We start from the raw sequence: 26,376 nt of genomic DNA on the forward strand, positions 1-26,376 counted from the left end.
AAGCAAGCCTCATGTTTGCTTCAAGCTGCCTGGCTGCTGGCCGCCATCTTGGCTGGCAGTTAATTTGCATATCGCCCTGATTAGCCAATGGGAAGGGTAGCGGAGGTATGGCTAATTACCATGTTTCTCTTTTATTAGATAGAATAGTAAGTCTTTGCAATCCATTGCGCTTTTTTGTCTTATAACATATTTCAGTTTGGATTAGCCACATTTCAAGTGCTCAGTAGCCTTGTGTGAGGAACCGTATAGAACCTTAGAAAATTAGGGTTGGAAAAGCCCTTAGAGATCACTAAAGGAGTCACAAATTGTAGATTCATTGTAATGTGTCCATGGATAATGCATATCTATAATAACAAAAGCGTAATATGTTAATTAGACTGGACGTCCTTCTGGATGAAGCTGGGGCTGTCAGGGAAGCCCGGGTCCCGGGTGCTGGGTGCCAGAGGGAAGCCGGTGCTGGCAGCCAGGGGAAGGAAGGCCTACTCTTGCATGAATTTTGTGTATCGGGCCTGTAGTATGCATATAAGTTCATTGGTGAATCTCAAAAATGTTTTTGAACCTGAATGCCTTTTAGACAGGCATGTGCCCTCTGGTTTGCCACAATTGCCTGCCAGTCTCTCTTGTTACTGGTGTCATCAATCATATTGTTTGTCCTTGTAGACTAACCTCCAGTGTTCAGCTGGTGAAACTAAGGCTTAGGGAGGAAGTGATTGTCCAAGGTCAATAGCTAGTTAGCAGATCCGAGAATAGAAGCCACTTGACTCTGAATGTGCTCTTTCTCTATTAAATTACAAAGTCAGTTACATTCCTGCTCATATCACAGGATTATTGTGATGTTCAAGTGAGCCGAAGTGCCACACAGCCATGATGTGGTAGCATCATATAGTGTCTGCTGGACAGGGCATATTGTGAAATCTTAGGTTTAAAAAGTTTAAGCTTAAAAAGTAAACAAGTCAGACAAAGAAAAATACTACATGATTTCACTTATATGTGGAATCTGAAAAACAAAATCAGCAAAACAGAAACAGACTCATAGATACAGAGAACAAACTGATGGTTGCCAGATGGGGCGGGGGGTTGGAGGCTGGATGAAAAAGGTGAAGGGATTAAGAAGCACAAATTGGTAGTTATGAAAACAGTCACTGGGATGTAAAGTGTAGCATTGTAATAACTATGTATGGTGCCAGATGGGTACTAGACTTATTGGGGGGGATCACTTAGTAAGTTACATAAATGTCTAACCACTAAGCTGTACCCCTGGAACTAATCATTGAGGGTCAACTGTAATTGGAAAAAAAATTTAAAACAAAACAAAAGTTTAAGCTTAAATAATATTTTTTAATGTGTTACTTCAAAAAGTTAATATATTTTTTCTAACAAAAGGTAATGTAAGCATATATTTTATTTATTATTACTTTAATATGTTTTTATTGACTGTTTTGAGAGAGAGGAAGGGAGAGATATACAAAGATAGAAGTATCAGTGAGAGAGAAGCATCATTGCTTGGCTGCCTCCTGCATGCCCCCCAAGCCCACAACCCAGGCATGTGCCCTGACTGGGATTTGAACCTGGGTTGATGCTGAACTGCTGAGCCACACTGGCCGGGCTGCAAGCATGTATTTTAAAAGCTATAGAATATAGAGAAATAACCTTTCACATGGTAGATGTTGAATAAGTATTTGTTGAATGAATTAATGGAAAAATAAGCTCACACATTCCCATTCCTTGACAAACTACTGCGAGTATTTGGCTTTGTTTCCTATTTAGAGAATTAAAAAAATCGTTTATTATGCTGTATATGAAATTTTTATCTTGCTTTGCTCTACTCAGCGTTGTAGCATAAAAGCAATACAACCTCTTTGAACCACTTTTTTTTCAGTCTTGTTTTTCCCCCCATCATTTTGGACTAATGTTCCTTCACCTCTTTTGTTCCTCTTCTGCTTGTTTAAGATTCAGGAGAGCTGTTTGTTTGGGGAAGCAACAAGCACGGGCAACTGGCTTCCCAGGCTGCTTTCCTTCCTGTGCCCCAGAAAATAGAAGCACATTGTTTTCAGAATGAAAAGCTCACTGCTGTGTGGAGTGGGTGGACACACCTGGTTGCCCAGACAGGTAAGAGAGCAGCGGAGAATTTGTGGTCAGTAAGAGTAGCTGTGCTGGACAGCTGTCTAAACAGCTGTAAATGTTCAGGATTAAGTAGGTTGGTTTTTACTGATGAAAAGCTTTTAGGATCGGGGAGGGGAGATACCAAGAATTTGGTTCTGCAGTCAGCCAGGTATGTGACTTTTCCTCCCTGGATCACAGGTTTGCACCCCAAAAAGCAAGGCTGGATTAGGTTATTACCTTCTCTGGCCCCAAGAGTGTATGAAGTTTTGAGAAGGAACCCATTGCAGCAAGCATCACCCAGAATTTTTTCCAGGCTGTTGGGGTGTCTGCCTTTTCATAGCTAAAGAGATGACTCTCTGCCGTTGTTTGTATAGAAAATACAAAAATGAATAAATAGTAATACAAGAATAAACTCTGTGTTTCGCAGACTTACCACTGTAAACCTACTTTTGCCAACCACTGTTACTTCATGATTGAGGCAGGAGAATTGAGTCCTAGCTGGCACGGTATTTTGATTTAAAATTTTATTAACCCTAATAAACTATGTACATTGATTCAGACATCTCATATACTCCCTCAGATGTTATCTTCTCATGTCATGCCACCCAGCTTTTGACATTAAAAAATTTTTTTAAAAATATATTTTTATTGATTTTAGAGAGGAAGGGAGAAGGAGAGATAGAAACATCAATGATGAGAGAGAATCATTGATTGGCTGCCTCCTGCACCCTCCCCCGCTGTGGGGATGGAACCTGCAACTCAGGCATGTGCCCTGATTGGAAATCCAATGGTCACCTCCTGGTTCATAGGTAGATGCCGAATCATTGAGTCACACTGGCCGGGGCAGCTTTTGGCATTTTTATCTTTTCTTTGAGTCTTTATTTTTTTCTCATTCTTCCCTTAGGGCAGCTTTTGGCATTTTTATCTTTTCTTTGAGTCTTTCTTTTTTTCTCATTCTTCCCTTAGGGCAGCTCTCCTTTCCTGGTCTTCATATTTCTGACTTTGTTCTTGAGGTGCTTCTTCCCCCCCCCCCCCCCCCCCCCCCCCCCACTGCTTGCTGTGGCCTTTCCTCTTTCCTGTCTTTCTAAAGTTCCTGCAGGTGGGTAACTTGTAGGTGGGTAATTTGTAATTCTTAAGATCCATTATCGTGTCAGGGCCTCTGAACTTCAGGGCTTCTCAGGAGTCCCCTGGCTTGCTCTTCGCCTGCTTATGAGCTACTTGACTCTCTAGACTCCCAAATATCTGGTGACTGTTATTCCAGTACTTCCTGGCTTTTATAGGTTTTCCGGTCAGCTTCGGTTATCCTTGGGATGTCACACATACCACACATTGGAACACACAGACATAGACTTAGGAGTATTCATAGATGTGATGCTTTTAATTGGTCTTTTAAAAAAAATGACAATCACTGTGGAACAGAGGCCTATATGACCGAGGTGTATAATAAACTTTCCATGTAATAAACTTCAGAGGACGCTCTAAGGAAAGCGTGTTATTTATTTGGAGGAAAAATCATTCTCTTTAAAAAGGTTCAGACTACTTAAAAATTGGCAACATCTACATTTTTCTTAAAAAGACTCACTGAGCATAATAGCTGCTTCTTTGTATAATTGTTAATATCTGTCTTTTCCTGCAGACAGTGAGCTCTGTGAGGGAAAGCGCCCTATTAGTCCTGCTCATGTCTGTATCTCTACTGCCTAGTAAAGAATATATTCGGTTTCTGCATCTAACTGTGTCTCACTAAAAGAGGCAGAACACATTCGAATACGAATGCAGCAGGGTGGACGGACAGCCAAGATTTTTGACCTTTTTCCTTGGACTCACTGGCTCATGAACAGAAGGCCTCAGTTTGTCTCTTTGGATTCAAGAGGCCAAGCAAGTCAGTCATTGTTTCATCGGAACCTATTGAGCAATGTTCTTTATAAACCTTAGAGAAACAGGAGAGAGGACCTGGGCCATGCCCTTCCACTAGAATGTGTAGACAGGCTTAAGTCTAAGAATATAGAGATGGCAGATCTTACCATTCATGCATCCATGAACCCATCATACAAATGGTGAGGGTCTGTTTACATACCATGCCTTATACTAGATATGAACCCTGCCCTCAAGGAGCCCACTGCCCATTGGGGGAGACAGACCTGTTGTGAAATGTGAGTGCATTGCAGTATGAGACGTGCAACAGTGGAGCCAAGTAAAGCGTGCAGAAGCAGCATAGAAACTAGCAGTCCTATGAGTAATAGGTGGGTGTTTTGTGGTTAGTCTGCAAAGAATTGCAGTGTAGTGAAATACTCTTACTACCAAATGGCAGTGAGTTTGGTTGAGTCTGTCAGTAAACCCTTTAACTAGTTATGTAGCTGACTAATGAAAGACATAAAGATGCCACTTCTTTGATTCCAGCGGTGGCACATTGTAACTGATGCTGGTTTCACCTCTGGGCCAACAGCCCGACCCTCGGGGTGGGAGGTTGGAACCCACGCTGTGACACTGTTGAGTCACACAGTTTCAGGTCCCCACCTCCACTTGAGAGTGTGATTTTTTGGTCATGTTTCAGCTGTTTAATTAACTTGTTAACTCAGATCGCTTGTTTATGTACTTTGTCGCTTTCCCCTTTCTCCTAAGTCCAGAATGGCTAGGAGCTGGGATGTGTGCGTGTCCTGGCGGTTGTGCTGAGTTTTGGGTAAATGAGAGTCTACTGCTGTCTGATTTGCCAGTGCTGTGCTCCATCTGGCAGCAGTGGAAGCTTTGCCCGGGCCCACTGTCATTGAGAAGAAACACCCAGGGCTTCCAGTTTCATCAGACTCGGCCGTTCATGTTAACGGGAACAAGATTGGCTCACTTGGTCAGAAGCAGCTCATTAGTGGAACAAGGAGTTATTTGACGGTAGTTGTTTCCACAAGCTCCAGTGGCGACTTGTTCACAGGACCCACCTGCAGGCCGCATTAGCTCCCAGTCTCCTTCGGGAAGGCACTGATTGTGTGATGCTGATTAAAGAAGAGTTTGCGCGCTCTCTGTCCAGTAAGATGGGATGGGTTAGGATGAGAAGAAGGGAATGGACTCTGCCTTCCCCCTTCTCCATAGGCCCTAGACCAGTGATTCTCAACCACGGGTGATTTTGTCCCCCAGGGGACATTTTCCATGTCTGAAGACATTTGGTTGTCACAAGTAGAGGTGCCACGCGCATCCAGTGGGTGGAGGTCAGGGATGCTGCTAAACATTCTACGATGCAAGGGCAGCCCCCCTCAACAAAGCAATACTCAGCCCCAAATGTTGGTTGTGCCAAGATCAAGAAACACTGCCCAAGACTGGCATCCCCAGAGGTAGGTGCTTAGGGAGGCGGCTCACATGGTATCAGGATGACTACAGTTTGTCTCTGCAGGAATCGGGATGCAGTCTCTGCCCTCCCCCCTCAGGAGTCTGGTGCCTGCCTGCAGTGTTTGCGATGGAAAAATACTTTTCTCTGTTAGTCAGAGGCACTTGGAAAGAGTCCCAGCGAACCTGTTCTAATCTGGGAAAGTTGGCTAGGGTACCTGTGTCTCAGGCTGGTGGAGCTGCATTCTAGAAACCTTTTCCAGGCTGCGTGACGTCCCTGATCATTGTTCTCAGGAACTTCATGGGACCCCTGGGGGATTTTACCCAGGCTCAGAGACCTGCAGCCATCTTATCCAGATTCATGATTTCCTGGCCTGAGGTGCTGCTAGTGAGAGCTGGATGGCAGATCTGGGTGCCTTCCTAGTTTGGTGACTTTGGTTAAATCACTTCACCTGTCTAGACTTCAGTTTCCTCATCTCGCAAGCAGGATATGCAAACCTGCCTGCATCCTACAAGTGGGCTGCCATGAGGGTCAAATGAACAAATCTGTGTAAAAGATCACTAGTTGTAAAATACTGTGTGTGCACTTAAGTGAGAGGTGCCTGAGGTTGGGATATGTGAGCATATTGAGGAGGTAGCAGTTAGACCTGTGTTTCAACAAGGTCTCTGCAGAACTAGAGATACCAGCTTCTCCTGAGGGCTCCTGAGCTGGCCAGGGCTGCCGATGCTCCATCCCAGCTCTGACAGGCAGTTTCCCAAAGCCTTTCGTTACATGCAGCCGGCAAGTGGCCCTTTCATATTATCAAGTTTGGAAGAGCTTTGTGGCCTGATAGGTAATTTTCTGTGTTAAAATCTGATCACACTATTGTTCCTTCTGCATCCCAGTTTGTAATGGTTTACATTTATCTGTATTCTTATTTGTTTAATGTCTTGACTGTAAATTCCAGGAGAGCAGTGTCTGTTTTATTCATGGCTGTGTCCTCAGCACCTGGCAGAGGCTTGGCACTTAGTAGATGGTTAGTAACTAATTGCTGAATGAGTGAATAAATGGCAAGGTGGAGAGAAACACAGACTTTGTAGTCAGGCCTGGGTGTGATCTCAGCTCTGAGCGGCTGTGGGCAGTGCCACCGCTTGCATCTCTGTTGCCACCATAGCGCCGCTGTCACCCCTGGCCTGGATCCACAGAGGCCTCTGACTGGTGTCCTCATCTTCCCACACCCACTTCCTCTCCCCTCCAGTCTGTTCTCTGTACCTCAGTTGGAAGATCCTTCCAAACCGATTGTGTCACATTCCAATGGCTTCCCATTGCTCTTATGATAAAAACAGAGTCCGTAGTTGCCCTACAAGGCCTTCTGTAGTCTGCCCTCTGCTTCCCTTTCCAGCTCCATTTCTTACTGTGCCAGCTCTTGATCTCTGGCTGATCTCCACTCTGGCCTTCCCTTCGTATCTTGAGTGCATCATGCATGTCCCACTGTTGTGCCTTTGTACCTGGTGTTCCCTCTGTTTGGCACACTTATCCACACACCCCTTCATGTTGACATGTTGACTTAGTTATGTCTTTTTTTTTTTAGACTTCAGCTTAGTCATCACTTCCTCAGGGGGACTTTCCTTGACATCTCTGACAAATCACTTTTCTCTTTTCTCTGTTCTCAGAGCACTACAACCTCTCCTTTGTGCTGTGTTTTGTAGCATTCTATGACTAATTCCCCCTCCCACTAGACTGCTAGCTCCATGAGGGCAGGGACCACGTCTGTTTTGCCCGGCATTGTATTCTCAGTGCGTAGGAAAATATTTGGCACATACGAGGTAGGTACTCAGTAAATGTCAGACAGATGAATAAACCTAACTTCTCTGAGCTCATTTATATTTTTTCATTGGGAAAATGGAGAGGTATTGCTGACCTTGTCTGAGCACTAACTGAGATGCGTCCAGCATCCAGCTCAGGACTGGGCTCCTGTGCCAGTTCAGTACAAATGCCCTTCCTCTGTCTTTTGAAACTCTGGAGCCCTCTGGGGGTCAGATGCTCATATCTTCTCTCTCCGGCAGAGGGCTCTGAGGGTATGAGTGTCTCTGGATAGGTAGCAGGTTGATTCAGAACTCTCCTGGAGGGTGCAGGAAGATGAGCGCTTAAAACTGCTAAATGCTGGTTGCTGGTGATTAATTAGAACTTTGAGAGCAATGACTTACACGAGCTCGGAACCTTAATGCAGTGCTGGTGGGCATGTCTAGAATCCCTTGGCTTTTGGGATGCTGAAGCTTTCCCTGAGCCACGCAGAATCCCAAGGTAGTCTTGTGGTCTCACAAGGGCTGTGGATTGAAAGAGTGCAAACACAGAGTACTTGACATTCTGCGGTTTCTTCAGTGTCACCTAAAAAAGTCCTAGAACCTTAGACATTTTAGAGAATCAGATGGAAGAAGAAACTTTCTAACTTTGCAAATGAAATGACTGAAACCAAGAGGAGAAAAAATGACTTTATGGCAGCATTTAAGCTAGAATCCCATTCTGCTTTTCAGTAAAACGTTTCCTTCCCATCACTGTCCTCCTAGTTCTTGGTTATATTCTTTAGTTGAGATGTTTTTTATTCTTTTCTCTAACGTGGGGAATTGCATGACATATGTGGAAGGGACCAGTCTCCTTTCTTCAGGTGTCACAGACTGAGAAATATTTTATTGCATTTGATGTCTAAGCACTAGTGAAATTCAAGTTTAGCCATTGATTCATACTAATCCAAGTTTATAAATATACACCTAATGCTGATTTTTCTTTTTCTTTGTTTTTTCCCCCACCAAGATCCTTTCTAGAATAGGGTGACAGTGGATATCACTCCATCTTCTTTGGGGCCATATGTCATGAAACCTCAGCCGAGCTCAGGGAGATTCTGACCTCATGGGCTCTATTTAAAGCAGGTGGTTTGGAATTCATGATGTTTGTGCTTTAGAACTTTGAAAATCCAAAGGTTGAAAGTCAAACCAAGCCCAAAGGACTATTTTGAAATGGATAATTTTTACTTATTATTGAAGTCATTTGTTTTTATTCTAGAATACCTAGAATGTCAGGAATGGATGGGATCTTAGAGCTCAGCTGGCCTGACCCCTCAGTTTAGAGGTGGGGAAACTGAGGACTAAAGAGGGGGAAGCACAGGGAGTGAGGGAAGGAGCCAGGACAGAACACAGGTCTTGTGGCTCTCAGTCCAGTGCCCTGTCCACCTTGTCACTTTCTCTCTAGAGATGATGAGGAAGTGAGGGTGACTTAATCAGTCACACCCAGGGGCCTGAACAGGAATAATAGTTCCTTCTGTACATGAAGTTCCCATTCAAGAAAACACTGAAATGCATAGCCATAGATTCCCTTAATGGATTTGTGCGTGGAATAGAAACCAGGAGATGGTGCCCCAGGAGTGAGGGTCAGGAGGCAATCCAGGATCCACAGCAGCAGCTGCATTGCCATTTATAATACACTAGAGGCCCGGTACATGACATTCGTGCACTGCGGGGAGTCCCTCAGCATGACCTGTGCCCTCTCGCAGCCTGCTGGCTTAGGCCCACTCCCCGCATGGATGTAAGCTGGCAGGCAGACATCCCCCGAGGGGTCCTTAGTGCTGTTGCAGAGGTGGGAGAGACTCCTGCCACCACCACTGTGCTTGCCAGCCGTGAGCACGACTTCTGGCTGAGCAGTGCTCCCCCTGTGGGAGTGCACTGACCACCAGGGGCAGCTCCTGCGTTGAGCATCTGCCCCCTGGTGGTCAGTGCAGGTCATAGCGACTGGTTGTTCTACTGTTTGGTCGATTTGCATATTAGCCTTTTATTATAGAGGATAGCAAGTCATAGCTCTCATGGACCACTTTTATCACCATCAAGTGCTTTCACATCCATTTTCTCATGTGAAGTTGGCAAGATGGGTGTTTATTATCCTTGCTGCACAGACCCCTGGTCTTTTGTCCCCAAGGCTGCTGCTCTGACTCCAAGTTGTGTGTGTCTCAGCAAATTCTAACTCATTAACGGAACATCCTTTACTCTTCCAAGAAGCGTCTTTCTCCAGCTTTTGCTAGTGACTTTCCCAAGCAATAAGGAAGGTGATTCTTAGTTCCCCTTGCTTCTTCAGCTGGTGTTTGTGGAATGCTCACTTACATGTCTATAGCACTATGCCACAGAACACAAGCGAACACACAATCCAGAACTACCTACAGGAAGCTTATAGTTGGTTGAACAAATTAAATATTTAGTGGAAGAATAAAAAAGAATGTGACAAAGAGTGAGAGGAGTGGCCCCGACACTACAAGGACCAGGGTTTCAGAGGAAGGAGAGGTCAGCGTGGGTGAGGGTGCTCAGGAAGGGTGTGAAATCCTTCTGGAAGGTCACCTTTGAAGGGGTGGGCAGTTTGGGACTTGGTTCTGTTGTTGTCTTTTTGTCCTCTGGCAAGACATAAAAGTCTCCGGCCTCCTTTTCCCCATTTGGGCAATAGGAGGTGTAGACATAATAATTTCTAAGGGCCATTCCAGCTCTGAAATTTTGTCATTCATATATAAGTATACATAAAACTGGCCTAAGGAAATAATTATGGATGTTAAAATATTAAGAATATTGCCATCTTTTTTTCTCCCTTGCCCCCTCTCCCTTCTTCTTCCCCCCTCTCCCCCTCTACCTCTCCCTCTCTCCCTCCCTAAAAAAAAAAAAAAAAAAAAAAGAAAAGAATATTGCCATCCATTGTAACCTAACTTATAATGACAAAGACAAATGCATGGAAACAAATGAGACTGTAGGGGGATTAGTTAAGTAAACTGTGGTACAATCACATGTTGGAACATATAGCTATTAACTAGAATGTTTTAGAGTTGCAGTCAGTGACAGAAGTATGCTCATGCTATAGTAAATGAAAAGAGTACATTATAATAACTTACCACACCATAACTTCCATTTTTCAAAAAAGGATGTTTGCATAGAAAAGACTAGAAAAAATATGCCAGAATATTATCTCTGATTGGTAGGATTATGAATGGATTTTCTTTTCTTTTATATTTTCTATGCAGACCATATAATTTTCAGTTTTATTATATCCCCCATAAATGTTAAAGTTAATGAATAAAATTGCCCCTTAGTACACGGATGGCCTCTTTGCCACCCATTCCTGTGTCTGAGTCCTTGACGGGTCACTTCCACTGGCCTCAGTTGGGAGGTTGCATGGAAAAGAGGCAAGAGACTGTAGAAGGAGGCAGGGAAGCGGGCATCTATTTTTGGCCCAGTTCTGAGTCAGCTTTGTGACCTCAGTCAAGTCCCTTCTAAATGTCCCTGAGCCTTGGTTTCCTCGTCTGAAGAGAGGAGATAGAGGTCACAAAAGGTCCTTTGGGCTCCAAGATATACTTGCTTATAAAGATGGAGAATTTCTCCACTGGTGTGGAACCTGCTCAGAGGCCTCATTGGTTCCTGGGGCCTGGTGTCCTTGCTTTCTCTCCTGCTCCTTTGCACCTGGGCAAGCCGATTTCTGTTCAGAGTTCAGGGTGGGATTAAATAGAGTTTAGTGGTAGGGCTCAGAGCTGTGAGGGTGTAGTGACAGCATTAAACCACTAGAGGGAAGTATTGTTTGATTACATTCTCCTTTCTCATATCTGCCCTGCAGGTGAAGATGAAGAGTAGCCTTGATTGGCCTGATTTGGTTTCAAATTCTAGAATTTTAGAATTAAAAGGACGTTTAAGATCATCCAGTAGAGCCCAATTATGCTGCATATGTGAGATAATAGAGGCCAGAAAAGGCAAGTGACCTACAGTATGTTTTTTTCAGGATCTGCACTATGGGATTCAGGAGAAGGCTGCAGGCAGAGCCAAGAGTCTGGTCAGTTGAGTCCACAAAGGGTGGACAGTTCCCATGATTGCATAAGAATCTAAGGGATCTGCCTGTGTAGACCTTTACTGAGCTCCTCTGGCCAGGTGCTGAGAGGCCTGAAGGTAGAGAAGACAAGCTATAGCTCTATCCTGAGGAGCTCATGTGGTGCAGAAGCACATGCAGACTCATGCTGCCACCCCAGTGTGTCTTTCTTGTCCTTGGGGGAGCCTAGCCTAGGATTCAGGCTGCGGTAGTGGCTTGGAGGCTGACTTATGGAAGACCTGCAGGTGTCCTTGTGATCGAGGCTCTCCAAGGTTAGGAGATAACCTGGGCGCTGCCAGTTTGTTATTTCCAGTGAATTTCTGCAAGCATTGCTCACATGTTGACATACTCTATCTTACCATTTCTTGAGGTTTGCAAGGGATCCTGATAGTTTGTTTCCCACCTTTCAAAGGCTTTGTTTCCTTGGCTGTGGACTGACTTAATTTTGGTTTCCAGGGTGCCCACCAGCCCTAAGCATTGTGGTAAAGTGGAATTGTGAGCTAGTCTGGGAGCCAGGCAGCTGTGTGACCTTGGGCAGGTCATTTCCTCCCTTTGAGTAGGGAGGTCAGATTCTCAGCTGCAGTGTGTCATCTCTCCTAGAGAGATAAAGTTCTGGTGTTATTTTTGGTTTTTGAGTTTGGCAGTGAATACCAATTGATCTGCGGTTTGGAGAAGTGCAGTGTGTCAAGCTGAAGCAGGAGCAGGATTCACTCTTAGAAATAGTTGGATTTGAATAAGGGGGCTTGTCAGGGGCCTGTTAAAGCCAAGTGCAGTTGACCCTGGAGGGCCACCAGATGGCAGCAGTGGGCAGGCAGAAAGCCTTGGGGGTGAGAGGGGGGTTGGGCCAGCTTCCAGAGTCAGAATTAGCAAGGTCAGAGCTGCAAGGACCCCAGAGGTCACCCAGGCCCTTTTCTCCTTTTATGGTGGGAGAACTCAGGCCCAGGGAGGGAAGGGGGCTACCTAAGGTCTCACCATAAGGTAATAATACCCAGTTATCTCCTTGCTTGTGACCAGAACTGCCATCGGTTTGGCCTCTAGCTGGCTGCCCTATGGGTGAGTCAGGAGACAAGGGCCTGGGCCCTGGGCCAGTGAGCCAGAAGTAAGAAGGGAAGGAGACAGGAGTTAACGCTCTGCCTTGATCCAAGTGTCTCGAGTGTCTGGTTCTAATGATGTCCACCTCCCACCTGCAGTGAGGGCAGTGTCCATTGCCTTTTCTGCTCTCCTGTCTGCCCTGTTCTCATCTAGGCTAAGGCCCTCCCATCAGGCTGTGCTGTGCCGGAACCTTTGCCAAGGGTCATGTCACAGCTTTTACACCCAACAGATGGGCAGGCCCAGGGCCTTGTCAGAGGCATGCTGCAATAAGACACGAGTTAGCACAATTTGTTGAACGAATTTTTAAAAAAAAATATCCAAGAGGGTCAGAGGAGGGCAGGGAACCAGTCTTTGCCAAGAACTTGCCATGGACTAGGTGCTCTGCCAGGTGCTGCCAATTACATACTCCTCAACCCTGTAAGGTCAGGTTTATGTCTGAGAAGAGGCCTTTCCTCTGGTGGTCCCCTCTGCCCAAGTGCTCATCTCTGATCCCCACCAGCCATTGCCACACCCCCATGGCTTTCTGCCCAAATGTCACCCTACTGCAGATAGCCACCACCAGTCTGTCCCAGCCACAGTCTACTCCCACCTGCTTTATTTTTCATGAGATCAGTTTCTCACTGCCTGAAACCACAGTGCCATTCTTGTTTACTTACTTGTCACTCTCTCCTCACCAACCGCGAGCCCCTCAGGATTAGGAACTTGGTCTGTTGTATTCATCCCTGGCCCTCCCCTGGTGCCGAGGAGAGGCTCAGTGGGGGCTAGTTCCATGGGATGGCTTTAACTTTTCATGGGGAAGCTGTGCATTTTCAGTGACTGTGCCTAGGAGACCCAGCTGCGGCCCTGCCCTCTTCCCACCGTCTCAGAGAAGCCCAGGCCGAGAGCCTCAGTTCACTGAGGCTGACAGCGGGCCCGGTGCCCCAGGATTTGGGGCCACCTTTGTCTCTGCCTGTCTGCAAGGCCTTGCCATGGGTCCTCAGCCTCCCTATCTGTCCACAGTAGGTGGGGGCAGCAGGATGCTGCGAACTCAACAGATGGTCTGGGAAGGGCTCGGGGTCCCTGGCACCTCCATTCAAGGAGTCCTCTTCCTCTTTCCTGGCTGGTTGATTTGTTCCAGGAACCCTCTGAAAGTGAGCTCAAAGTGACCAGCCTGTAATTTCACCATCATTTTAGGCTCCTGACAGATGGCACTGTGCTTGCCCTTTCTCAGGGACCTTGCCTGTCTCACGGGAACGCTCAGTAATCGGAGTGCCAGCCAGTGCCTTAGAGTGCTCTTGGGTGTGTGCCAAGGTGAAAGTGGCCCATTTTGAGGAATCCTGGATCAGCTTTTTCTTAATATGAGAGCGACTTTTTACCTCAGGAGGAAGCCTGACGTGGTCAAAGTAGTCCTCAAGAGCCAGGTTGAATTCTGATTTGGCTGCTTGATCCTGGGCTGTGTGATCCTGGGCAAGTCATTTAGCCTCTCTGGGCCTGAATATCCTCATCTGTTAAATGAGAATCATAATCCTTAATTTGTCTGCCGCACAGGGATATGTTACGGCACTCACTCAGTCACACCTTCCTTCCTTCATTCCTTCACCTCTTCATTTAACAAACATTTATTGCATAGGCAGAGGTGAGGGGAGGACCTCCCAGGCAGAAGGAAATACTGAGGACAAAGGTATAGAAGTGGGAAGTACACCCTGGCACGCTTTTTTTAAAAAAAATATTTTTATTGATTTCAGAGAAGAAGGGGAGAGAGATAGAAACAGCAGTGATGAGAGAGAATCATTGATCAGCTGCCCAATGCACGCCCCACACTGGGGATCGAGCCCACAACCCAGGAATTGAACTGTGACCTTTTGGTTCATAGTTCAGTGCTCAACCACTGAGCCACGCCGAGCCGACCGGGCATTCCTGCTGCACTTTGCTCAACATGGGACCAGACAGAAGGAGAAGGGACTGGAAACATTCGAGTATCATAGCCACTTGTCCTCATTCAGGCTTTATTCTGTGAGCAATGGAAGGGGCAGTGAGGTTGAGGTGTGGGAGGGGAGGGTGATACACAGGAGCAGGGGAGGAGAGGCTTTCCTGTTGACCTCATGCTTGTTTTTTGCTTCATTTCTTATCTCTGGCTGATTTTGAGGTACTCTGGATTCTTGGGGGAGCCCTATCCCCTTTGAGCTGGGGTAATTATTAGAATCCATTCGATCACTAGGGACTGGAGTCATCTGACGCATTGGTCTGCCTCCTGGGAAGGTGTCTTGGGCCATAGGGAAGGTCACGCAGGGAGCCACCATGTTCCTTCCAGCTTGAGTATTTCCTAGGAGCCTGAAGATGAGCCACTGTGGGGCTGTCCCCGCCCACCCTGAGGAGACAGAGGTGTGGGGGAAGGGTTCCTTGCATTTATCAAGGATGTGCTGTGTGCTAGGAATTGCACCAGGCCTTTAAAAAAATCACCTGCTTCATCCTTATAGTTTGCCGAGGAAGGCTCACTCCCATGTCACATGTGAGGAGACTGAAGAGCGGTGAAGAGCCGTGGACCCACCTTATCCAGGTCTTAGCCGTACTTTGCCCAATGGGATATGGAGGCCAGCAGCGTCACCTTGTCAGCTTCGAGGGTGTTGTGAGGCTCCAGGAAGGTCCTGTTTAGGAAAGCACTCTGTAAACTGGAAATTACCGCGTGCACAGGCCGGGGCTCACGAACAGCTCTGCTTCCCAGTGAAATCATTGGAGATTTGCTTGGGCCTTTCCTGCCTGCGCTGGCAGACGTCTCAACCTTCGGTTTCTTCTCTGTTCACTTCCTCCAGCCAGCCCCAGCGTCCATGGCTGAATTCCCCACTTCTCCCTTTTAAGCCCACACATATGAAGGCACTGCTCTTTTTATTACAAAACTAATATCAGCATAATCCTACTTTTTTGCCATTTTGGTGGGGAAAAAAATCCTACGTCGTGGAATTATAATGCTGGGAAGGACCATTTCATCCTTATTTGAAATTTGAGAAAACAGAAGCTTGGGGAGATGGTCCCACAGCTAACGGATGCAGAGCCAGGATTAGGGCCCCATGGGGCCCTTTCCCTGTGCCCCTCCATTGCCCCACATGGTCCCTCCCAAGAGAGACTTCAAGGGCTTCTTCTAGAGCAGCAGTTCTCAACCTGAGGGTCGAGACCCCTTTGGGGGTCGAACGACCCTTTCACAGGGGTCGCCTAAGACCATCGGAAAACACATATATAATTACATATTGTTTTTGTGATTAATCATTATGCTTTAATTATGTTCAATTTGTAACAATGAAAATACATCCTGCATATCAGATACTTACATTACGATTCCTAACAGTAGCAAAATTACAGTTATGAAGTAGCAACGAAAATAATTTTATGGTTGGGGGGGTCACCACAACATGAGGACTGTATTAAAGGGTCGCGGCATTAGGAAGGTTGAGAACCACTGCTCTAGAGGAAGAATCCAGCTTAACAAATTTCATTACACCAGCCCCTTTATGTAACAGAGCTGTTTCCGGGTCCTGACAGATGGTCCATAGTAACAGTGCTCTGCTGATTTGGTTGGAGCTGATCCTATGAAATGAAAAATCCTGTGTAGCAGATGCCTTTTCCAGTCCTCGGCCTGGGAGGAAGTCAGCCTCTCCAAGGAAGGCTCTGTGGCTTTGGTCCTCACTGTGACTCAAGGGGAAGGCCCTGAGAGGGAGTCTCAAACCATGTTAGGTTTTTACAGGAGGTGGGTGCTGATAAAAGGGGCTTCTCCTGGGGTCTGCGGGGCAGATGGGAGCAGAGAGCCTAGTGGGAGGGAAATTAGCAGATGTGGAAGGAAACAGTCTGTCCCACCATGGATCTGGACTGGCGGCCCTTCAAACCTCAAGGCCCCGCTCCTTCAGATGAACAATTTGAATATAATGTCAGTGCTTGTCACACAGCCCACCAGCTTTGACAATGGACTCTGATCCCAGGCGTCCCCCTTCCCTGATTGAAGTTACTGGGACTCGCGCCTCCGGATTATCTTTCTTTACCTGGTGGGTGCTTGGTCACTCTGGTTCTGCTTAGTGGTTCTGCTTGAAACAAGTGGCAAATCCCAAACCATTGACAGCGGAGTGGACATCGTCACTTCCATGGACTCTTCTAACCTTGTTCTGCTGCTCAGTTCTCTCCCTTGAAGTGTCCTGACGTTTGGGGGTGGGAAACAGCTCTCCTATTCAATGAGTGCAGCTCTCTTAGGTCTCCAATAGGTCTCTTATACCCACATCTCAGGAGGACCCTGGGAGAGTTCCCAAGGGTGGGGCTAGAAGAAATTTGAGAGGAGCCATCCAAAGTCTTGTCCAGAAATGTCACTAGTTGACCGTGAACTGACATCCCAGGATAGGCTCCCTCCCCTCCTTGCTCCTGCCCTTGGGTGAATTATTGGCCCCAAAAGGTTGGGGCCAACCTTTGTCTCCCCAGCTTGAAGTTCTTAATCTGGGCCTCCCATGCACCAAACCCAGTTTCTCTTTGGAAGCTGAGGATGCAAATAATATTTCTGGGGGCGGGGGGTGGGATCTCTTGGCTTGTTAATATAACAGCTTTGATATCTTGGTGGGCTTGGCAGGATGGCTGGCACCAGTTTATGGTTTGTCTCTGGCCCTGCTGCTGCCCGGCCTCATGGTGGTCTGCAGGGGGCGCTGTGCTCCCACAGCCAGGTCCTGGGGTTTTACTGAAGGAACTCAAGCATTCCTCTACAGGCCCAGGCGTGCTTGCGAACTGCGAACTGCGGCTTTCCCTTGCTAAGTCTCATTCCCAGCTCCTGCCTCCAGCTCGGGCGCTGTGAGTCATCGTCATCAGTGGAAAACTCGGCCTCACCAACAGCTGGGTGCAGTGTTTGGCTTGTTTTGTAACTTCACAGAGATGGGAACTGCTGATGATCTTTTGCAGTGGGCAGTAACTGAAGTCTGGGTCAGGGACGGCAGTTCCAGGTAGGGAGGGGAGAACCTGTGGAGTTGGGGGTGTTTTTCTGAGAAGCTGTGGACAGGATGTACTAGAAGTCAGGGTGGCCTGGGATCTGGTCTTGCTTTCCCTCTAACTCACTCAGTGACCTTGGATAAATCAGTCACTTTCCTCACTGGGCCTCGCTTTTCCCTTCTAGAAGCAGATGGTTGGGTTAGGGTGCCACGGAGTCCCTTTTTTCTGTGACAGTTTGTGAATCTAAGTTGAACGTAAAGAACTTTGAACCCCGTTCCCATAATCCCTTTGAACATCTGAAACCTATGGCTGTTTCTCCAGGTGAACAGTGCTCACTGTATAAGGAGAGTCACATAGGTAAGATTCCTACCCTCCAGGAACTTACAGTCTGTCTTCCTCGTCTCCTCTTCCCTGGCCTGACGTCAGCGGACTGATGGGCTCTGCGCTGCGAATGCGCCCTGGTGAGCAGCGTTTCCTCCACACCACGAGGCAGAAGTCAGAGTCTACTGGGAAGCAGGAAATTGGGATTCTGGTTCTGGCTTTGCCAAAATACATGTGTGTCCTTAGGCAAATCATTTCCCTCCTTTAGCCTCATTTTCATTTTCTCTAAAATTAAGGAATTAGCCTCACTTCTTGGCTTCAACTCTCCCCACTGCCTCCCCTCCTTGCGCCTCCTACCAGCTTTACTGCAGGGTGTGATTCTTCGCTGCAGAAGCCCTGGGGTACAGTTTCCATTCTTGCTGGGAGGGAGAGAAGCAAGATTATATATTTTTTAATTACGCAGCTAAGATTAGGCAGCAATCTGCATTTTAAAGTGTTATTAATAAGAGTTTAAAAGGATGCGAAGAAGCTTTGGCGTTTGGATGTGAAATGACTTGGGAAACATCTGCAGAGGTGCTGGCCTCAATCAGGAAGTTTTCTCTGGTGTCAAGTGGCTGCTGGGTGTGAGTGGCGGCTGATGTGCTGCTGGGCCCGTGGAGGCGCAGGAAGCCCTGCACTCAGCCAGGGCAGGCCCCTCAGGACCGGGAATCGTGTTCCAGCCTCACATGATGGCTCTTTGTAAACTGACTCTAGAGAAAGAGTGATAGTCATCCTATGTTACCAGCACCTCCATTTAGAGTTTACGAAGTGCATGCATGTGTATTGTCTCCCTTTTCATCACAGCCCTGAGGTAGTTAGCATTGGCTGAGGTCTCTTAAATTTAAGATTCTTCCTTTCAGAAAGAGCGGATGCTATAGAGCAGTGGTTCTCAACCTTCCTAATGCTGCGACCCTTTAATACAGTTCTTCATGTTGTGGTGACCCCCAATTTCATTGTTACAAATTGAACATAATTAAAGCATAGTGATTAATCACAAAAACAATATGTAATTATATATGTGTTTTCCGATGGTCCTAGGTGACCCCTGTGAAAGGGTCATTCGACCCCCAAAGGGGTCGCGACCCACAGGTTGAGAACCGCTGCTATAGAGGAAAAGCTGCAGACAGGGAGTGGGGAGCTGCATGCAGGTCCCGGGCTTCCGCCTCTCTCCCCAGCTCTACCTGTCTCCTCTCCCTACTTTACATTCCTCTCTAACACCTAAGTCATATGCCAGGGGATGTGTTCTATGTGTGTGTGGTTTTTTTTTTGGTCCATTGTCTGTCTTCCCCGTACTAGAATATAAGTTCTGTGAAGGAAGGGAGTTTTGTCTGTTTTGTTCAATGCTGTGGCCCCTAGCACCTGGGACAGCACCTGGCAGTGAGGAAGTGCTCAGGAATGATTTGTTGCAAATTGTGAATGCCCGGCTTTGCTTCTGAGTAGTCTGTGTGACTTGGAAAAGTTATTCATTGTTCTCGGTTTTATTTTCTCTTTGGGGAGTTGGATGGGATGGTGTCTGCTGTCCTTGGTGGCATGGTAAGAGCGATGCCCATAGCTCCTTTTCCTTTCAGCAAACACTGAGCACCTGCTCTGCGTCAGGCCCTGTACTAGGTGCTGTGAGGACACAGAGAGAAAGGCTCACTGTTCTTCACTCCTTAGTGGATGTGATGGTTGGTTTTATGTGTCAACTTGACTGGGCCACAGGTTGCCCAGATATTTGGTAAACATTATTCTGAGTATTTCTGTGAGGGTGTTTTTGGATGAGATTGACATTTACATGGTGGAGTGAGTAAAGCAGATTGCCCTCCCTAGTGTGGTGGGCCTGACCCAATCAATTGAAGTCCTGGAGATGGCAGACTGCGGACCCTTCCCTGAGTAAGGGAGAATTCACTTGCTTTCCAAGTGGAACATCAGCTCTTCCTGATGGAGAGCCTTTGGCCGGGGACATTGGCTCTGCAGTTTTTGACTTGCCAGCCCCCATAATCACGTGAGTCAGTTCCTCATAAACCTCTCTCTCTCCGTCCCAGAGGTTCTTTTTCTCTGGAGAACCTTGATGAATACAGAGGGCAACATAAGACATGTCAAATAATCTTATATTTGGTGGCATAGAATAGTTGTTGGAACAGACATACAAGCACCATGCCAGTGGCTTCTACTGGCAGGGTTGGCTTATTCTGACAGAGAGATGATGGGATGCATTAGGGAGGCAATGGCATCTGAGTCAGGTGCTGTAGGTGGAACAAGCAAGCCTCGCAGCATTGCAGGCTGACCAACATCTCAAGCTGGGGCACAGCATGACTCTAAGGCCGGGAGGGAGGAAGTGCATGTGCCCTTGACAAAGTGGGGGAGCCCCCCGGCATTGAAGAACATAGGTACAGTATTTGGAGGGAGGCACTGTGTGGAAGGCAAGGGAGTTGCTAAACACACTAGGACTGGGGCTTCCTGGTTTGGGAGCAGAAAGCATCCATTTTTTTCTGGGAAGCCCCAACCCTGTGTGGTATAGATAGTCCTACAGCCGCCTGGGAGCTCCTCAGGGTGCAGTCCGTCTTGACTTCTGCCACTGATGCTCTGATTTGACAGCTACTGAAGTCAGTGGTGAAAATGGAACAGCCCTATTAGTATTATCATTATTATTGCAGCCTTGCCGCTTACTAGCTTTGTGATCTTAAGCAAGTCATTTGACTTCTGTGATCTGTTTCTTTTCCTGTTCACACCAATCATGAGGGTTGATTAAATTATACAACTTAATGGCAGTGCCAGAAGCAGAGTGTTAGAGTCAGTCAGCTCTCAATAAATTTCTCCCTTACCCCTTTTTGTTCACTCTCTCTTTGCAGGCTGCTGCCTCTTCTCCCCCTTTTAATTGGGCAGTCCATGATTGGGAATTTCAGTTTTTTTAAAAAATTCCAAACTTTTTATTATGTGATATTGTTCATGATATGACTTTGGGGACTAGGGAAATTTTACTAAAAAATAATAGGATACGCAGTCCAGTCCCAATTTTTCTTTAAATTGTGAACTGAGTGGTCTTTGATATTACAGTAGCTGTTTTATTTTAGGACATGGGCAGACTAAAATTTCCAAAGGCGCCAATAACATTATGTTATACACTGCTCATTTTGACCCTGAAGAGTTTTAGACATCATTTATTAAAGTTTAGATCAGGAAGATGTCTCAGGGGTCTTCTATTCCAGCCTTCTTATTTTACGGATGGGGCAGCCGAGGCCCCTGGCGGAGAAGGGACCTGTTCAAGGTCATGTAGCCTAGCAGAGAGGCCAGGATTAGGACCCAGGCCTGAGTCTTCGATGGACGCATCCTCCCTTTCCCGGCTCACTTTGCTTCACCTCTCTTTTCCACTGCTCTCCTCTTTGCTTTTTTCCTGGCTGTAGTTCATGTGTGTCATGCAGTACTTCAGAGGCCTCTGCTGGGCCAGAGACTGTGCTTGAATCTTAACAGAAACCCAGAATTTCATGGCACAGCCTTCTGTGCTACTTCGTTCTTCAGTCGTCGGTAGAGACATTGAATTGACCCTGAGACACTGTTAGGTGGGAGTTGGCTGAGATTTGACCAATTGGTAGAAACTCTAGGTGGAACTGTAGAAATCCTTGGTAACAAGGCTGGGGTGTTCAGTCTGGGGGAATAATAGAATAGTGGCTAACGTTTACTATTATGGGTCATGCACTTCATGCAAAAGTGTCCCTGCGACAACCCTACGTGTCGCTGTTACTCATCCCATTTTGCTGACGTGGGATAGTGTGCTCAAGAAGGAGCCAGCGAGTGATGCAGTTCCACAGTGGCGAGCAAGAGGCAGGTAGAGTCATTTGTTCATTCAGGCCACAGGTATTTAGTGAGCACCTACTTTGTGCTGGGCATTATTCTTGGGTATAGGGATGAGCAAAAGCAGAGCCTCTGCTGTTGAAGAGCTGGCTCTGTGGTGCCGGAGACACACATTAATCAAACAGTCCTTCTAATTTATAAACTTACACCAGTACGACCAAGGTGAGGAACGTGGTTCTCTGAGATTTTTGTTTCTTTTTTTTTTTTTTTAAAGTTTATTTTCCTATTACAGTTGACATTCAATATTATTTTATATTAGTGTCAGATGTATGGCATAGTGGCTTGACAATTATATAGTTTACAAAATAATTCCCAGATAATTCAAGTACCCACCTGGCACCATACATAGTTATTACAGTATGATTGACTGTATGCCCTATGCTGACTCTACCTTCTTGTCACCTTCAGGACCCCTTTCCCTGGAGCAGGGTAGAAATTCCTCTTCACTGAAGAGCTCAGCTTCTCACTGTGCCTGTAGCTGTGGCTTTTCATTTGCCTTTCCCACCATTCCAGGCAGCCCTGTGATGGAGAGTAAAGGAAGCTACCCCTTTGAATAGTCACCATCCACCCACCCTTCTAAGTACTCTCTAACCCAGCGGTTCTCAACCTGTGGGTCACGACCCCTTTGGGGGTCGAATGACCCTTTCAGAGGGGTTACCTAAGACCATCGGGAAACACATATATAATTACATATTGTTTTTGTGATTAATCACTATGCTTTAATTATGTTCAATTTGTAACAATGAAATTGGGGGTCACCACAACATGAGGAACTGTATTAAAGGGTCGTAGCATTAGGAAGGTTGAGAACCACTGCTCTAACCTCAGAGCATCACCCCTCCCCTCCCCCAGGGCTGTGAACCTAGTTGTCTTCCTCCTCCTTTACTTCTTTATTTATGTTGACTGTTTGATAAGATTTTTGCCAAAGGTCCCAGAAGAATTCAGTCATTTGGAAATGAAATAACATTTTATGAATTTCATTGCCGGGAACCTTGGTCTAGCATCTCTGCCCCTTGGTCTGTTTCTTTTAATGGTATCATCGCCTTCCCACTAAGCTGGAAATCCTGGTCTCAGAGTGCTGTTTATCTCCTCTAACTGGGTACCAAGCCTCACAAATTTTCACTCTTCACCACCATCTGATTCCAACCCTCCTTTCAGCCCTGATGCATCTTAGACTGTGTTGTTGTGAGCATGTATAGGCTTCTTTCCTCCCTGCCTCCCTGCCTCTCCTCCTGGCCCCTCCCCTCTTCCTACCACTGGGAACAAGGTAAGTGCCCTGTTCCCTGTCAGTAAATGGGGCAGGTAAGTGTGTCTGTCTCACGGGGTTGTTGGGAGAGATAAACTGGATACTATATAGAGAATGCTTAGAATAGTGCCTGGCACTTAGTAGATGCTATGGGAGTGTTAGTAAGGAATATTATTATTACTGGAGCCCTCTGGCCAGATGTACCATCCCCAAACATTCCTTTCATCAGGCCCCATCCCTGCTCAAAAGTCTGCAGTCTCCCCATGGTCTGTCTGTCTAGCCGTAGTCCCTAAATTGAGCATGCAAGAGCAATTGCCAGGGTGTGGGAAGAGAAAATGGACTTCTTTTATGTTTTTTTAAAAAATCTAATTCTCTTAAATTTTCTTTATTTGACTATGCTTTACACTGTATATTTTTGAGTAAGAGTACATTTATAATTGATAAATGTATGCAGTACAAGTGCATACTTTTTTTTGGTTAATCCTCACCTGAGGATATTTTTCCATTAATTTTTAGAGAGAGTGGAAGGGAGGAGGGGAGACAGAGAGAGAGAAACATCAATATGAGAAAGACACATCAGTTGGTTGCCTCCCACATGCACCCCTGACTGGGGCTGGAGACTGAGCTTACAATCGAGGTACATTCCCTTGACTGAAATCAAACCCGGGACCCTTCAGTCCAAGGGCTGATGCTCTATCACTGAACCAAACTGGCTAGGGCCAAGTGCATACTTTAATAAATAAATGAATACACACACATTGTGATATGTTAAAAATATTTCACTGATAGGGAAAATATATTTCCCGACTCTCACTCTCCACCTGCCCCGCCTTGTGTCTTTCAATTTCTGTCATTGCTAATCTTCCTAGAGATTCTCTCTCATATTCCCTTTTATTTCTATCCAGAAGTTCACCTTAAATGCCACTTGTTCCATCAGGCCTGCCAGGATCGTTGTAGCTTGAAATGCTTCCTTCAAGCTCCCCGGGCATTCACTGTCAGTACTACTCCTTTGGCCCCTGCTGTTTTCCACTTGGAGTTGGGGTCCTTTGCCAGGTACATTTCTTGGCTCCATGGTTCTGTTAATTCTCACATGGATATACCTTTGAATTAGGTTTTGCTAACTTTATGCTGAGCTGTTTGTCATTCATCATTTATGGGGGGACACATGCCTACATTTTTTGAGTGACATTAATGTTTCTCTATTGTATGGTAGTAATATGTAATTCTTTACTCTAAGGAAAAGATGCCATTTGCTACATTTTTTATCTGAGTCTCCTTAGATTTGATGGTGTGCTTCAGCCCGAGGCAGACATTTATCTGCAGTGCAGTAATGAACATCATCTGTGTGTGGATTTATTCTTTTCTTTGACTCGAGGTGACCTAAAATCATAATCCTTATGTTTAACGCCTGGATTTCAGTACTCATAGTCCAGAGTTCTGCATGTCCTCCTGGGAAGTGAGGAAAGCTGGATGGTACACAGAACAGATCCATTTAATCTGGTATTCCCCTCCTCAAACACTGTCAGAACGCTGTTTCTCAGCCAGGGCTTGTCCAGTCATGGCAGCAGCGGTGCGATCATTAGCGATCCTGTTGGTCCCGGAGTCCGAGGGACAGGTTTAGATCTCATCTCTGCCACTTGCTGGTTGTTTCGACTTGACCAAGTCATTTCCTCTCTCAGGTCATTTCACCTCATCTGTAAAAGAAGCTTCATGATCCCTATGTCACAGAATTACTAAGATTAATTGAGAGAGTGTCTATGAATCTGCCGGCACCTAGGAGGTGGTCCATAAGTGTCTGTTTAAAAGAAAAAATAAAAGTGTCTCCTATGTCCTCTGTGAGCTTTCTGATGCAGAATGTATTTTGGGGGAAACAGCTTCAGAGAGTGTGCCTGCCTGTCTGCGCAAACAGGCTGGAGACTGAAGGCTGGGCACCGAGTCGGCCTGGCTTCTGGGCTTGTCTCTAATAGAATGTCTATGGCCTCCCCAGGGGCAGGAGGATTAATTAGTTAATCTTTGTAAAGTACGCTGAAGGTGAAAAGTGCTCTGTAAGTAGAATGGTTGAATTGCTATTGGAGACGTCATAATGGCGGCACCATTTCCTGGCAGCCTTGCCTGTCTTGGACATCAGTAATCAATAGCAGAGAAGGTTCTACAATGTTTTACTTGATAAGAAAGGGTTCATTATGGGGTGTGTGATAACACAGTTCTTCTGTAGAATTGCAGATAGCAACCTGCCAGTTTTTCCCAGCAGAGGGGTGCTAGGGTCACTTACATCATGGTCTCCTCCTCTGGCTGCTTAGGAATCTCCCCGCTAAGGCAGTTTGGTTGTAAATATCAGCCAGCTCAGGTAGAGGGACAGTTTGCCAGTTTTGGATGCTTTCTGGGTGTGGGGCACATAGGCTCTTTTTTTTTTTTTCTAATCCTACAGAAATGAAGGAAGAGTGTTGAGTGGTTACCCATGATGCATACCAGTATGAATAACCAATGTAGAGAGGTACCATGGACTTGTAGAAGGAGAGGTGGCCCAGCTGTGTGACCCTGGGCTGGTCACTTCTCTGAACCTTAATTTTCTCGGCTGTTTAATGGGAGCATAGTAGTTGATGAGTACAATCATAAAGATGGCTCATGGGAGGCTGGGTTTCACCCTTTCTGTGGAGAACTGAGGCGTAGGAAAGGTTTCACCGAACTGGTGGTACATGAACTGGACTGTAAAGTTCCAGCCATTATTTACCAGGTGAGTGATGTAAGGAAAGGCCATCCATGGCAAAAGGAACAGCACAGGTGAGGTCTCTAGGTGCTACTTCATGGGCTGCCCAGACTTTGCTTCCTTTTTGAAGAAGCTCAGAAGTTAAGTTCCGGTGCACTTCTTGGCATCTGTCGGAGTCTAAGAGCAGACGGATCCTGAGAATCGTATCCCCGCAGAGCCCTGCATCCCCGCGATATTCTGACATTTCCCCTGCGAGTCTGGTTGTTTTTTAGCTGACACTATAAGCCATATGTTGAGTGTGGGGCCGGATGAAGCTTTGATACTAAACACAGAGAATGTAGTAGATTAGTCTAGAATTTAATATGCATTACTTGGTGTTTTGTCTCGTAAGCAAAGTTTTTCTTTGTTAAAATAAACATGTATAAAGTATTTATACAGCGCACATGGCTATGCATATTTATTACAGAGAATCTGTTAATAATCTATGCCTCATCGGATTTTGCATTTCTGTTGAAATAACAAATGCGCCACTTGGTACAACTGAATGAATTTGGTGAATTTTCTCTTATCTGGGAGAAGAGAGGCCATTTCTCTTTCTCCAAACTTCATTTTCTTCAATCATCTTCAGCACTGGCCGGCTTCCCAGGTGGTGCATCTGGGGAACTGAACGCTTTTCGGGCTCTAAATGATTTTGTGTGTGTGTGTTTTTTCCTTCTCTACTCCCTTCCCTGGCACACATAGACACTTGCCTGGGGACTTAGGATTGCTCCTTTGAGTAAGAGCTTAAACTCCAAAAGGCCCTCTTCTGTTACATGGAGGGGAAACCACATGAAACTGGCCATTAATTGAGCTCAGAGTAAGACCTAAGAGATTGTAACACAGGACAAGTCAGGAGCCTGGGAAATTCAGGGTGGCCGATGGGACCCTGGATTGGGTGAG

The 26,376-nt window shown here is 46.2% G+C and overlaps 1 protein-coding gene across 5 annotated transcripts in view; it reads left to right on the forward strand.

The window, feature by feature from the left end:
- Positions 1–26,376, forward strand: part of SERGEF (secretion regulating guanine nucleotide exchange factor) — a 195,231-nt gene that overhangs the window by 21,910 nt on the left and 146,945 nt on the right. For 3 of the 5 annotated variants that reach the window (XM_081099595.1, XM_081099594.1, XM_081099596.1), the window contains one exon: positions 1,951–2,109. The exons of the other annotated variants lie outside the window; for them this stretch is intronic. In XM_081099595.1, coding sequence (XP_080955721.1) covers positions 1,951–2,109 — 159 coding nt within the window. The remainder of the gene's footprint in view (positions 1–1,950; positions 2,110–26,376) is intronic. 5 annotated transcript variants of the gene reach the window in all.

This window comes from Myotis nattereri, assembly GCF_964212035.1.
Source record: "Myotis nattereri genome assembly, chromosome: 9".
In the NCBI taxonomy this organism is placed as follows: domain Eukaryota; kingdom Metazoa; phylum Chordata; class Mammalia; order Chiroptera; family Vespertilionidae; genus Myotis; species Myotis nattereri.